A 17043-nucleotide genomic window follows, 5' to 3' on the forward strand; every position below is an offset into this window, starting at 1 on the left:
TTCATTTATCATGCCTTTTTCCAATGTAAATCCAGCATGAATCCTAAACACTTATGCTCAAAAGCCTTCAGATTTTTGAGCATAACAGTGAAATATCTGAAACACACCTAACACCAATGATCATATCACATTCCAATATGCTCAAATCATTTACTTTTCTGCTGTTATAATAAATAATAAACAATAATAAACTGAACTGTCAGATGTTTGTCTGTCTGTCTGTCTGTTTATATGTCCATAAGGGCCTAATGATGGACTATTTGTAAGAGTGATCTATGTCTGCACTTAAAACAATTCATCTAAATAAAACATCAATTCAATTATTATATAATTTAGAAAAGAAGGAACAACAAAATATATCAAAATGCTTTTATGATTTTTAAAATAATTTTTATAGTAATTTATGTTTAATAATTATAATTTATTGAATCTGACAATTTGAGATTCAGTAATTTCTAAAAGATTAAAACTACAAAAATCAAATATCAAAAACATTACTATAAGTAAAGTATTAAAAATTTATACCTTAATTTCACCATGTCCTTCTTCACAGCAAGATAATAAATCTTTCAAAAGTAATTGATATTTAGTAATTCTCTGCACAGGTTTTATCAAATAGGCAGCAATTGGATGAGGAACATTATGAATGTGTTGAATTTCCTGATATTAATAAACAATTGTTAATAAATAATTTTCACAAATAAATTCAAATGACTTAATTCCATTGTTTTTTCATTTATTACTTATTTTTCTCATTCAATGTAAATAATTAATTAAAATGTAAAGAAAATAATGAATATAATAAACAATACATAAAAGAATGATGGAAATTAATTTTCACTATTATAAATAACATATTTCTTAATGTGAATATTATTTTAATTTAAATGTTGGAAAATTGTAATACATTTTTTCATTACTCTATCAAAATTAGTATTGAATATAATATGCATCAGATGCAATTTATTTCTATTAGTAATCAAGTCACTAGTACACTTACCATAATATTTTTAATTACAAAAATTTGTCATTTTAAATTGCTTTTATATAATTTTTGAAAAAAAATATATATATGGAAATCAATAAACTAGATTTACTTCAAATTTTCATCTTTTTTAAAAAAATGTTTACAAAATAACAGAGCAAAATAAAAATTTTGCCATCAAACAATATTGATACATAATAATACTGAATTCATTCTGAGCTAAAATCTGAATAATTAACCCTTTGGTGAGCATGCAGACACTTTTACCACATTCTTGACAGATCAACTTTGTTCTACTATTCTTGTCTTCTACAAAGTCATCTGTCTATCAGCCAATTGTTCTGAGTCACTGTCCTGATTACCTTCTATCATCTCCCACTCTTCTCACTCTTCAGAATAGCCAGAAAAGACTGATGACGACACTGAAACATCATTATCAGTCTTTTTGGTTCTTCTGTTTTTTCCTATCAATTCCCTCACAACTTGTTCTAAAGCATTATCAAATTCCTTCTGGGATAAAGCTGTATAAGAGCTTAAATTATCACAAAAATCTAGTTATCCCAAAAGCTGTTAGATACATATGGGTTTGAAAATATACCAAAAAATTTATTAAAAATCTAAGACATTGTTAAATAAAGATATTTATGCAATTCAAGAAGTAGACTACTCTTTCAAATACATTTAAAAGGTAAATGCAAATTATATTTACATCACCATAGATATGATATAATCAACGTGAAACCTCACAAAAACTAAATGGCAAAAAACACGATAACAATTTCATACGTAGATGGTGATGTATGCTATGAATAAAGAATACTGACGTGCACTTCTGCATAACCTATGTACAATGTCTTAAACAAGACTATCAAAATTATGCAGCAATTTGCTGTGAGCATGCCTTCCAAAAGAATCAAATACTTAGGTATGTAAGTTGGACTAAAAGGTAGAAAATTAAGCCACTATTTTACATTACAATTAATTAGAATTAATTTAACCAGTTTAGTCTAATTAATTAATTAGTCAGATTATAGTATGATGATAAACTTATTAGACAAAACAAAAATTATGAGAAATATGAATGGAAATATTTGTTTAATTTTATAAAAACAACAACTTTGAAAATTAAAAATGGATTCAATTTATATTTAAAAAGTTTTTAAAAAAGTTAAGAATTAATTAGTAAATTTTTTAATTTTAATAATAGTTTTCTAGATATTCATGTGACTATGTTAAACCATAATCATAAAAATATTAATTGAAACATACCTCAAAAAATGTACCAGCATGTTGTACTAATAAAGAATTAGATTCAGGCTTATTTTTACAATATTTAACATAAATCTCAAACTTTTGTTCCTAAAAAACAAAATGAAATGATTAAGAGAATAATAATAAAATTTTAGAGAAATTAATTTAACTTATACAAAATATTTGATTATAAAATTTATAAAATTGAATACTTATGTTAAGATATATTGGACCAATACACAAAAGTTTTTTTGGAATATCAGAATACAAAAATACATTTTGATGCATATCTAATTCATGTGTTTTTATATCTCACATCAGATTTATATTATATAATTTAATACAGAAAATTTTCAGAAATGAGTTAATTCAGGATAAACTAAAACTTAGGTTTTAATGTCATCTTAGAGGACAATACAAAAAAGAAAAACAGAATGTGTTAATTGATGTCTAACCTATTATATTTATTAAGTTATAAATAATAAAACATCTTTCTATTCATAATCTCCTGAAGATGATATGCATTGCTGTATCTTATTTAAAATTAAACATAAAAATAAAAAATTTTCAGATTACAAAACTTTTTTTAGTACAAAAAAGAAAAGGTAAATAAAATCATCTTAGTTTCAATACATAACAAAAAATACAACTACACTACATCCTTGATGATCGTGGACACCAATGTTTGGGAATTTGATCATTCATAATTAAAAATTTATGCACCAAAATTTCAATTTTTGTGAAAGGTTTTGACTTTCCAGGAAATGGGAGATTACATACTACTATAAACTGAAGTTGGCAACTGTACAAACTGGATGTTTGAGATTGCTAAAAAAGAATGCTAAAAGATTGCTGCATTCTCATTTACATGGTGTCTGTCATAAGTTATGTTAACTATTTTGTTTATTTTTTTCTTTTGGTCTAAATAATAAAATGAATTTGCAGCCCTATAAACCATTGCACAGTATATTTATTTAATAAAACCATTCATTTTTCTGAAAATTTTTTAAAACAGCAGTAATACATAAAGTCTTGGAATAAATTACAAATTTAAAACTGAAAATGTAACTTAAAATTTGAGAATTTGATGTTCATGGAGAATTACTCCGTCCCAATTATTTATGAACATGGGAGATCAGTATAAATATTTTTGTTGAAGAAAGTTAGATGACTGGTATAAGATTAGTGTATTTATTTAAGACTAGCAGTACCTGCCACACGTTGCTGTGGCTTAAAATGTATCTATTATAAATGTATAACACTTCCCCTGTGGAGGGATTTTTCAAATTCCCTTCTTAGTGTACATTCTCTTATACCCTATTAAAACGCAATCAAAAATGCAATGAACTATATCTAAAATAGTATAATAGAAGCCGAGTTCTTCACGGCAAGCCTTAGTTTTGTCCCTCTCCTTCGTGCGCGGGGGGGGATTTTGACATCTATATTATATAAAAACAAGTGCATATTCGAATGCAATGTTGTGTCAAAATTTCAAAGCAATCGGTGAAGAACTTTCGGAGATTAACTATTAGGAACAAACGAACATGTACATTTTTATTATTTATTTAAGATTAAGATTAAAAAATGTTTTTAAAGTTCTATACATTAAACAACTATCATCCAACCAATATAAGTCATCTTATTAAGTAAACAAAACATGAATTTTTCTTTTTTTTCTATATTTTTTGTTGTAAGAAATGTATTAATCTCTCTCTTTTTAAAAATGAAAGTAGAAAACTAAATAATTGTCAAAACTGGAGAAAACTTTCACTTAGATTTAAACTATAATATATTCTTTTCCCTTTACTCTTTAATGCTTATTCCGAAATAATCATGAGAAGGGTATTAGATAACTGGGATGGAGGCATTTCCATCGGGGGCTGTAAAGTTAACAACCTGAGATACACTGACAATACACTTATTATATCAGCATTTTGAAATTGCTGAAATTTTGGAATTTTGAAAATTTCTAAAAATTTAAAATAAAGTTTAGAAAATTTTTTAATGAATCATATAAACAACTAGATGTTAGAAGAAGTAACTATTAACTTTAGCATCTAACAAAAATATCTTTTTAAATTTGAAAAATTATATCAAATCAGATATTAAAAGAAAGAAAAAAAAAAAAAACAATTGCAACTAAAGAAATTGTAAGTAGCTAAATAAATAAAAGAACTTACAGATTAAAATATAACAACTTAATAAAGAATGAATAAACATAACAAATATAGTGAGCATATCCCGCACACTTAATTAAATGCCTGTAATATTGCCAATGATATTTGTATGAAATATCCCACACATTATATGTCTCTTCATCTCTGTGATTTATGCATATACCCTTAAAGCCCTTTAAAAATTTCAATAATTTTCAGATGTTTAGTAAGTACAGAGTTATGAATCTATCTGAAAATTTTAAATTTAAATATTATACAGTATAAAAAATTTTTATCTATCATTTTATTCCTAATTCCTTTTGCTAATTATTAAAATATTTTTTTTTCTATAAATATTAATTATAATTAATACTAAATACAATTAACTTTAGTTTCTTCCTTTGGTTAGGGTCCAAGCTTTATTATTCAAGCTTCCTAACTTAAATAATAAAACTTTTCTCTGATATCTTATTTGCATGAATTGTATACCTGAAATTATCACATAAATTGTATTTGATAACTAAATAATATTTGATACTGTATAAATTGCAGTTACTGTTATGACATCAATAACATTATTATTATTAACTATTATTGTACAATTATGCATCATTTGTAATTCCAATTATAATTATAAATTTGCTATACATTGAAATATTGAAAATATCATAAAAAACTTACCCAAGTAACAAAACAATGGCCAACATCTTCAGGCATAGTTTCATATTTTTCTAGCTCTTTCAAAAATATGCTAAAAAAATTTATTTTTAAGTATTAAAAATACTAATGTAATAAGGTAATTTATAATTATGGAAGTAAGAAAATGAAATCAGCATTGTATTTTAAAATTAATGTGTGTGCATTAAAAATTACATTTACTTAAATGCACATAATAATAGAAATTAACTAGTTATAAATCAATTAAAACTCATAAGCTGAAGTAATTCTAAAAAATGAGACCAAGTTATTTAAAAACAGGACAAAACATACCAAAACTGAATCAGTTATTATATGTTTCTAATTTGTTTTATTACAGAAAACAGATAAAAAAAACATTCAATTTTTACAAAAATCAGCATTAAGTATCAAATTTTGAGATGATAAACAATATTCATCTGGCTTAAAAAGCCATTCATTGATTTGTAAAAAACTGACTTATAATCTATTATTAAATTTATTAAAATGTTTCAATAAATAAATATTTCATTTTTATTTTAATAATCAAAATGTTTTGAATTCCAAATAATTGATTTCACAAAACTATTTGAGATTTAATCCAGAATTTTTCTAAAAATTATATAAAAAAGAATTAAGTTTAAGAATTATCGTAAAAGTCATTAAAACAGTTAAATCATCTATTCATAAAAATCTATTAAAAACCACATTCAAAATTCCATTCATTGGAATTAGTGTATTATGTATTAAAAAATAATCCAGAGTAAGATTAAACTGAAATCTGAGTTGTTAATTTTATGACCTATCTTTAATTGATTCAACAGCATGGATGATATAAAACTATAGCTAAATATTTATTAGTCATTTAATAAACCAATTGTTATCCATTCATCCAAATAACATTTACAGTTGACAATATCTAATCATTCAAAATTAGTCCATGTTTATGAAGAGTTAAATTTATTGTTGGATTTCAAAACTGTTTTGAATTTACTAGTTTTATCTAAAGTAAAGTAAAATAAATGGACTTTACCTATTATGAAAATCATATATTTCTTCCATATTTCCAAACAGAATATTATGTTTCCCAGCTATACCAATTGGTATATCACGTTCTATGTTCTTCATATCAGCCAGATAGGTATTAATACATGTTTCTAAATCTTTTACATAAGATCTTTCTGTCTGTAATAATTCGGCCATAATAAATCTGAAATAATACATACAAATTTGAAATACTTCTTATATTTAGAATTTTATTATTTATTAACATTCTCAAAAAAGAAGAAAACTCAGTTTTTTGGTGTTATATAAATGATATTTTTAATAAGTCAAACATTTTCAATATATCAGAATATCATCTTCAGGAAAACAATAAACAAATCAGAATACATTTGTCAAACCACAGTACTTACTTTGCCATTTTCCTGAAGATATTTTGTAATATTAAAAATGTTTGAATTATTAACATAAAAAGCTGAGCTTTCATCTTTTTTGAGTTAAAAATTTATGGTGTATGTATTTTCTATCTTATTCTTAAGTTTAATTTAATGCATAGCCAAAACAGAAGAACAACCATTTACATTAGTACAAGGTGTGTCTGAAGTCCGGTGAATAGTCCTATAGTTGAATAACCATGCAGGTTAGGATGTTGCACTCACGCAGATGTAGTGAGAGACTTGCCAACTAGTGCCCCCTAGCATTGAAATGACGACAGTTAAACAGAAGTGCGCACAGCAAACAATGCAATGCAGTCAGTGTGAGAAGGAGTGTCACTGCGAAATGGAGCAACGCGTGAACATTACGGCACTTCCTCGCTACACACCAGGTGACAGTTCTTCAACACTCTCCATATTCTCCAGATCTGGTACCTGCAGATTTCTTCTTGTTCCCTGCCTGAAAGGCCTACACTTTTCCGACATTGCACAGACCCAACAACATGTGACAATAGTGCTTCATGCGATACCAAAAGAAGCATTTGCTCACAGCTTCCAGCAACTGTACAACCGATGTCAAATGTGTGTTGTCGCTAATGGTGATTAATTTGAATGCCGGTAAAAGTATTTTGTTTGTATCTCTTGTTTCTTTTATTTTATGAGACCATTCACTGAACTTTTCACACACACCATGTATACATGCTTCAAAATAAAATTTCCTTAAAGTTACAAAATGAAATGAATTTCCATAAGATTTAGTAAATCTTGTTTAAAACTGATTAATATGGTTTTTACTTTATTTTAGGTGGTAACCAAAACTATTACACTTTATCCATTTTGAATAAGAATTAATTGGTTCAAATATCCATCAGAATATTTTCTACTTAAATATAAAAGACTACAAGTCAATTTATATATAGGTACAATATTATAATGTTTAATTATATTTCCAATTAAAATCAACAAATAGTGAGAATCCATGAACTCCATACTCTTTCTACTTTCATGAAACACATCTTTATGTTTATTTAATACTTTATTCCAGAATATGTATCTTTAATAAATTTTAAAACAGAAATTGGAAAAGAAATAAATATATATTTTATCAATTCCTGCCTTCATTTTAATATATTATCAAAAATGGCAGATCCTATTATGAACTTTTAACCAAAATATAAACAAAATTTTCATTTTATTTTCAACAGAAGTTTTTAAATTTGAATTAATTAATAATTTGATTAAAATTACCTGTTTAATAATCATTAAATAAATGTTATTTCAAAGAGAGAGAATTTTTCCCAACATTATATGAAGTGTTTATTGAACACTTCATATAATGTTGAGAATATGATACCATTTCAATATGTATTTTACATATTGAGTGTGTGAGAATACATTCTTAGTTATAATATCCATAATTTACAGTTCTCTAACAAGTCTATCTACTTCTTATAAATTTTAAATTAACAATAATAATGTATCTAAATTGTTTCTCATGAGGATTTTCCACTACAATTTATGATTATTTCTAGCAAAAAGAGTGACAAAAAAAATATATTTAAATAATTCTCTTATTCAAACAGACAAAAAGTGGTCAGTGAGGATAAAAATAGTTCTGGTCCCGCTATTTTTCTTAAAGTTATTGCCACTCAAAATTTGAAAACAAATTTAAAAATGCTTATTTGCTAGTCAACCTACTGAATTCTTGCATTTATTGATTTCCATCTAAAGGAAAACTAATTAGATAACTAAATATTTATGACCTATTAGGAAACCTTATCAATTATGTATAATGTATAATGTATAATTTTCAAACTCTTGATAGAACACAATGAGTAAAAAATATCCATTCTGTAACATATTATATAAACAAGCTTTTTCTCAAATAATTGGAGGAAAAGAGTAAAATCTAGAATCTTTTGTTAAATCAAATCTAACAATATAACATTATACTGTACATATATAAAAAATTATTATACAAAATCATCACCACAATCTGTTTTAAGAATGAAGTGTTACTTATAAAATGATTCATTATATAAAGTTTATATAATGAATCATTTTATAAGTAACACTTCATTTTATAATTAACTCTAAATTTAATTAAAGCATGGTATAAAGATCTTTCAACTAAATAAAAACATTTATTCAGATAAATTTCTGAAATTTAAATTTCAAACAACAACATTAACAAGGTGATTTGTTACGTTTCATAAAAGAGTTCATAATAATTTCTATTTTCAACATTTACAGCTAATTAATCTGAACAAAACAAATAATTTTTTTTCTTCTCAAAATTATATTTTTTGCTTTAATTAAATTTAATAAAATTAAAAGTAATAATATAATTTAATATTGCTATTTTCACTTACTCTTTTCTTCTAGCAGATTTTCTCTTCTCTTCATTTAGCTCCTTTACTGTAACTTCTTTTACTTTAGCATCAAGAGAAGGATCACTGTTACGATCTAATGATAAATCCCTGCTTTCACCCTATTGTATAATATGAATTGATTTAGATATATTTCAGTGTATACTGAAGTTAACTATTTTTTTTTTTAAACATTTACACCATAAATGCAAATATAAATACAGGTACTCCTCACTTTATGACCAAGTTCGGTTCCGACGACTACGTCGTTAAGCATATTGGTCGATAAGAGAGGAGCTTGTGCCGGGAATATGGGATCATTGTAAAATTATACAAATTATGCAACAAACAACAACTAACCCGTTATACATAAAGTAAGACACCAACCATTTCTAGCCCGATAATTCGGCATTGGTTGGTGTCTTACTTTATGCAACAAACTTCAAATTTATTCATAAAAAGACTATTATAGTACGCTATTAGCCTATTATAGCACTATAAGACTATTATAGTATGCGCAAGCCTATTACAGTATGCTTAGTGTGCATGTCACCATTCGCCACTGACCGACACTCAAGCTGAAAAAGGGGATTCCATGAATTGCAGGTCGAAACTCGATTGGTCGTAAGTGCGAGTGGTCATTAAGCAGATAGGTTGTAAAGTGAGGAGTACCTGTATTTTATTTATATTTGCTTCTATGCTGCTGATGCATTTCTATTCTTTTTCCATTCAAGAAAATTATGAAACAATTAAAAAAGTCATTAAATTCTTTGCAAAGAGATTTTTTTACTTTGTATTTTTGCTAAAAAAGATGAGTTCCTTTCAAATACTGGAAACAATTTTATTGAGTTATGTACAACATAGCTTTCATTATCTTTAAACTTCATCCTAACAACAGTAGTTAAAATTTATTTCTAAATTTATTAATAAAGGAAAATAAACATAGAGTTAGACTTGTAATTAACCAAAATTACTATATTAATGATTTACTTTCATATGAGCATAACAAATCTAACAAAATGAATCCCTCTTTTTTTAAATTTCATTCACAAAATTAAAAAAAAAGTAAGCAACAGATTAATGACAATATCAATAATGAAGTACTATCAATTAGACAAAAATGTAAATAAATTAGAAATATGCAATCATCTTTATATATCCTTTGCTTATATTTTCCTACTAGAGCTTGTTTCCTTTGCAATCTTTTCCAAGCATTTTTGTAGAAGATCTGGTAAATTTGACTTATAGAGGCTTTCCATCTCAAAATCAACTTCTTTCTAATCACTTTAATTTATCTATGAATCATTCATTTTATTTTATTTTTCCTTCCAGCTAAAAACCAATAACCATCTATCCAGATACGAGCATGACATGTTGGTAAATGAATTCCTATTCATACCTCTAAAGAATTCATATAACATAACCCTTACTATGGAAAATAACAACAGAAGCAGCAACAACAATTGCAATTTCTTTTAAATAGATCAAGCTAAAAGAATTATGGCTGGAAACAATTATTTACTTGTTTTAAGAATACGAAAAGAATAATCTCACTATATCTGATACGATAAATGTTCTATATGCTATTAAAAACAGTACAATCACAAGCTTATATGATCAACTACTCTTCAAAATAAATTTTATAACTATATCCCATCATATATTAAATATTAATTCATTATGACAATATATTGATCCAATAGCTAATTTAAAATATTAACAACTCATGCTTATCATACTTTAAATTTTACCGAAAATGTTGGTATTTAACAAACAAAAAAACTTACTTCTGACTGAAGTCCTAATTTTTGTTCCAACTGAGCACGATATAAATCCATACGAGTACTGAAGTCTTTGTATTTCTGATCTACTGCAGCAACCCATTTTTTAATGGAAGCTGCATGAGCATGTCCTCTTTCTACGAGACTATCAGCCAACTGAAGTAACAAACGTACTTTCTCTCGAGTTTCCTATAAATTTATTCATTTAGTCAAATTGCATTTTTAACATTTTTAAATTTATAATTAAGTTGATTTCTAAGAATAAGAAATATTATAAGGCATGAAAGACAAAAAAATAATTAACATGAATTTCTTTGTTTTAAACTATCTTTTTAATTATTTAGCTTTTCATTCAAATTTTAAGTATTATATACAGTAGCATCCCGATTAACCAAGACAATTTAACTGAGATTACATGTTATCCAAGACAAATTACAAAATGTACTTCAGGAACAAAAACAAGAATGCAGTTCAGATTATTTCATGAACCTTGGCCAGGAAGCTCAGAAAGATCTGTGTAAGTTTTAAGAAAAACTTACTCTACTGACTTTTCATTACAATAAAAACTTTGATTTAACTCATAGATCTGTATTTATTTTAATAAATATAATTGTAAATAAAATCATTCAAATATAAACTTATATGCATACCCAAACTCTAGCAAACAAACAGTTTGTAAAGAGAAACAAATATTTTTAGTAGTGGAGTTTGATATGCTGAAGTTGTGTATGTAATGTAAGTTTATTAGTTTATCCAGTTTTACTAGTGATGTTAAATTTGATTTAAATATAGTTGTAAATAAAATTAAGTGTTTTATTGTATAAATGTCATTATGTTTAATAAGTGGATCTATTTAAAAATAGAATACATGATACTCATTAACACATCCAAATTCAGTTTATTTAATAATTTACCAAACATTCAGTGTATCCAAGTTTTTAATTATCTGAGATGTCTTCATACCATTCTCATTACTTGGAATAATTGGGATTCTATTGTATATATGTTTGAGCTAAATATTATTCAAGTTAACAAAATGAAATGGTTTAGATGAGTAGAAAAATCTAAATTATAAAGCATTGTTGTGTTGTATTATTGACAGTTTTTTGTTCTGTCAAATTCTAAACAGACACATTCAAACAATAGATTTAAATTTGTTTTTTTAATAGATTGAATTAATACTGATTATAAAAACTATTATTTCTACTATTTTATTTAATGTACTGTACATTCTTATATTGGAATAATTAATATTCTAATTTTTTTCTGATATTCATGGCAGAACTATACCACTTTGTAAAATGTAGTAATGTAAACAAATAGGTTCTGAATTATATAATTTCAAATTAACCTTGAAAACTTTTGATAGTTTATAATAGTTATGATTAGTTTTGATTTCTTTTTAAATATTTTGCTGTTGACATTTATGATACCTAAATAAACAAGCTTTTGAATTATTTATTAAAACTCAGTACTTTTGTCAACAATAGATAACATTAAAATTTAATAATTTACCTTAGCATTTCCTTTAAATTCATTATGTTCTGTTAACAGAGCTTCTGTTTCTTTTGCATTTTCTCCTAATGTATTTCTACTAGATAAATAATGCTCTCCAATCTCTCTTATCCATTCCAAAGCCTAGTTAAAACAAAAACGAATAGTTATAAACTTAAATATTTGCAATAATTATAATTATATTAGATATAAAAAGCTTAACAATTAGTTATTGCTTAAAAATATATAACTCCAGACTTCAGATTAACAAAAATGAAAAAATTAATTAATTAAAACTAATTTAATGAAGCAAAATAACCAACTTGAACAAATACATAAATACATCACAACAGCAGTGCTTACAAGCTTACAGTTCATCATCAGGTCAAAGTTTTTAAAAATGTATTGTTTACATATCACAAACAAAATTGTAGCTTGACAGTGGCTGATCCTTAAGTTATATTTATTTCTATTATAATAATGAATGAGAATTTTTCATGCTTTCTACTTTTGATAATACTGGTTCTCCCAAGAAGTTCTTGTATCTGATAACTTTAAAATGACACTACTTTGTCTAGCAAAGCCTGCAACTAGGCCTACCAAGTAAAAATCAAACCTGCCGTTGAAATAGTTAAAAATGAGTAATATAAGAAATATTTTAATTTACTTAACTAACTTTCCTTTTGTTAATCATTTTTATGGTTTAGGTAAAACTTCAGAATCTTTTCTTCTAGTTGATTACTTTGTTATGTAGATTGTGGCAATATACAGTATATGTACTGTACCTCTTCAAATGTTTTAATATTATCTCCTGGATATTGTTTTATTTAAAAAGACTGACACAATATATTGTATGTCAGTATTATGTTATCAAGCCATATGTGCCAAACTCATTCATCCTCCCTTTCCTGATTTTGATATAGTATTCTATTAATTTTTCCTGTGATGATCTTGAATTGATATCTGTATACTCCAATTTGAGATTTCATCTTTCTCCTATAACAGAAGTCTCATTTACACTACTGGATTGCTGTTTAAGTGTTTTTTCCTTATCAGATGTTAAACAGGGTACTACTGCTTTTAAAGTTATACTTAGATTATACTTCCTTGCTTTATTTTGTAAGTTTTGTAATTTTGTTAATTGCTTTTTTTAATAAAGATCAATGAAACTAACCAAATGTGTATTATATAAATGCACATGCTAAAATAAAGCAATAAATTATGATATAGTAACCATTAGCACTGTCTAATAGTCAACAAAATGAATTTAGTAGAACAAGTTTAAAATAACAACATTAAAAGTCAATTAATTGTCTTTTTATATAATATTTTTAATTTTTGTGAATATTTTCACAAGTAAGTAAATTTTAGCCTTGCAAATACTGAAATAAAATTATGTGAAATGCACAAACATGGAGTATTTATTGCATATTTATACAAAAATATACATAATATAGCCAACTAAAAGCTAAATTATAACAAAATCTAAAAGAAATTTAATAATTTTTTTCCTCTATAAACAAGTATTTAATTAGTTATATTATTAATACGTATCAAACCTAACTTAAAATTATGTTTACATTAAAAATAATTACAATTTTTTAAATTTTAATTTTAATGGTTACTTTATATTTATAATCTGTTTAATAATCTAATTTTGCATAAATCTAAAGATAACTTTTATAAGTCTTATGTTTTGAATTGATAATTCAGTTTAAATCAAATTCTAAATAAGTAACTTTATACTATCGGTTACAACAGATTTAAAAAATAAATTTAGATTTTTAAATATTTATTACTTACCTGTCTTGCACTACGTTCAAATAGAACATACTGTTGGCACTGATCCAATCTTTTCTTTCTAATAGTCCAAAATTCAAGTACTTTATTTTCTTGTTTGAGGAGTTGATCTAATATGCCTAAATTAAATTTTAATTACGAATAGTTTAAATACACTTCCTTGCTTTATTTTGTAAGTTTTGTAATTTTGTTAATTGCATTCAGAATTTTAATAAGTACATCATATATTATTACATGAATGATTTCAACAGTATTTAATATTATGCATATAGATCTACATCATATATAATTTTAATTGTTAAATGCTTGTGAATACAATAATTCCTAACGTGCATTTCATTTACAATTTGTTAATATATCATCTTATGGATACTAATTCATCTTATAAGGTACTAATTGATAATTTTGTTAAAAATCAAGTTAGAATTGATATAATTATTTAATGATTCAAGATTTTAGACTGCAATGAACATAATACTATGTCAGTACTATTAGTAGTTAATAAATTCAGAATATTTTAGATAACTTTCTTGATATCAATAGTAAATGTTTGTTAAATTGCTCTTATAAAAATTTGCACTCTTTTTTAGCATCCAGTAAATACATTTTGGATAAAAATATTTATTTTTTCATATGTTACTCAATAATATAAATATGAAGTCAGAGTATGAGTTTTAGATCTCAAATTGCATTTTTATGATAAAATATGTAACAATTTGTTCCTTATTTTTAAACAGATTTAATTTTGACCTTTATTTTCCATTGGAAAAAGTTTAAATTTTACAATAACAGAAAATACTAAAATTTTAAAAAATTATCTGATGTTGGTTACATTTATATTGTAATATAAAAATTAGTGATTTCTGTTATATTTATAAATATTAATTGTAAATCATATTCTATGTTTATATATTTTTGCTCAAGTATTATTTTGTTATACAGTATAAATAATACATTTAACATTTCAAAATGTTAATCCTTTTACTTAAGTGTTTTTTCCCATTTTATTATTTTTTTTATTAAGATATCAAATTATGTAGACAAAAAAGCCAAATTATGGGTTAAAATTTAAAAATATATTTGATGAAATATTTATATTCTAATTAGAAAACAAAACTTTATATATTAATCAACACTTCAATAAGAAATACAAGTTTACAATTTTATAATACAGAGACTATTTCTCTTTTCTTTACAGCTGACTAAAATAGCAATGAGATAACAGCTAATACCTTTGCTAGATCTTACGATTTCTAGCTATGAAGTATATTAAACATATTTCTGCTACTGACTCATGTGACATGTAAAATCTCTGACAAAAAATTAAAAACAGAATTATAATAATCATCACAAGAAATTCATCACTAGGCTTCAGAAACTACTTAAAAAGCTTCCAAGTATGTGTTGATAATGATTGTAAACAAGTGGAAATTTTTGTTCTCATTAAAATTAGTCTCTAAATGTAAGTATTTTTCTCAAAACATCTTGTATATAGAGCTATTTGGTAAAATGAACAATGGTGGCTTAAAAAAGTTTAATATTTTTTAGAAAAAGAAGTTGCCAGTGCTGCAAGGAAGCAGTGAAAAACTAAGAATGCAAAGAGTTGAATTTAGATATATCTGAATAACTATGGAATGGTATTTGAACTCAATTTTTTTGCAATGTACAAATAAACTGCAAAATAGGGATTAAAAATATTGAAATGAGGGTTCTCAGATATAATTACTTATCTAAATTTAATGTAATGGTAGAGTTATCTTTCAGATTGTCATGGCAATAAGCAGCTAATTGTCATTTATTTATTAAAAAATGTTATTACTTAAAATGATTAAAACAATAAAAACAGTATTAACATGTAAATTTCAAATTCAAACACTTAAAAACTTGCAATTATTTAGATATTACATATTGATGATATGATGTTAAAAATAAAAATTTAGTTCTTATATTTTTTATTAAATACTTGAATAAATAGTTCAAAATATGGATTAAAGAAAGTTTTAATAAAGTTTAGTTTTAATTTCTAAGTAATTCAGTTAAACCGACATTAAAATAATTAATTGTTGATTATTATTTAATAAAAATAATTATAATAATTAATTATTATTATTTATAAAAAAATTAGATTTGTGCTTATTTTTTAAAACAGAACTATCATTGTTTTATTACTAAAAACATTCAAGAAAAATATTTTAAAATGCATGTCTGATTATAAAGTCTTTTAAGACTTTTCTATAATAAATTACTATAACTAAATTATATTGCAATTAATTTTTTAAAAATAAACAATTTACAGCATAATTAAATAATTAATTTTTACCTTTTACTTTTGCTTCTGGAATTCTGAGTTTGGATTCTCCGTGTGATGTATAATATTGAACACAACGAGCAGCATATTTTAAAAATGTTTCTGCGGTTCTGCGAGCTAATGTACACGCTTTAAGAAAGGCTTCCTTTTGTTCTTGATGTTTTGTTACTAACTGAGAAACTAAGGTCACTTTGTCATGGCATTCTTGCGAAGATCCTTCTCCTCCAGGTGTTCCTCCTCCACCTCCACACCAATCTTCATCACGTCTATATTCTCGTTCTAAACTGTCTAACACTGAACATATCTAAAAAAATATATCATTTTTAGTTTTAATTAAGCCTATGGCTTATTTCAAATAATTACATACAGATTATTTATAGGTATAGACTATTTTATATATTATAGCCAGCTGTCCATATCATATTTGGAATAATATACATGTGTACCTTGGTTTAAAACACTTAGCTTTACAATATTTTTGCTAATATGATGTTTTCAACCACATTTTTGGTAATCATTTTTTTTATTATTTCTTGCAATTGTCTTAAGATTGTTTTCAAGGTTTATTTCATTTATTACTTTTACTTTTACATTGCTTCTTTAGGCCCAATGATTGAATACTTAATAAATTATAGTTTAAATATGTTTTTAAGCACAGCAACAAAATAAAATGGCTTACAGAATATGAAAGTGCAACTCAGTTTTATTATGCATAGAATTGATACTGCAAAATGCCAAACAACTTTAACATGGACAACTTTCACAACATATATGATATCCTAGCAATA

The 17043-nt window shown here is 24.9% G+C and overlaps 1 protein-coding gene across 1 annotated transcript in view; it reads right to left on the reverse strand.

Moving 5' to 3' along the window:
- The window catches only part of LOC136970005 (triple functional domain protein-like), a 231686-nt gene that overhangs the window by 121362 nt on the left and 93281 nt on the right, over positions 1-17043 (reverse strand). The window contains 9 exon segments of the mRNA XM_067264363.1: positions 526-660; positions 2255-2344; positions 5074-5143; positions 6101-6277; positions 8876-8994; positions 10660-10842; positions 12169-12291; positions 13951-14066; positions 16268-16559. Of these exon segments, the coding sequence (XP_067120464.1) occupies positions 526-660; positions 2255-2344; positions 5074-5143; positions 6101-6277; positions 8876-8994; positions 10660-10842; positions 12169-12291; positions 13951-14066; positions 16268-16559 (1305 nt within the window).

The sequence above is a fragment of the Centruroides vittatus genome, unplaced genomic scaffold (genome assembly GCF_030686945.1).
Source record: "Centruroides vittatus isolate TY-2023 unplaced genomic scaffold, ASM3068694v2 contig_1863, whole genome shotgun sequence".
NCBI lineage: Eukaryota > Metazoa > Arthropoda > Arachnida > Scorpiones > Buthidae > Centruroides > Centruroides vittatus.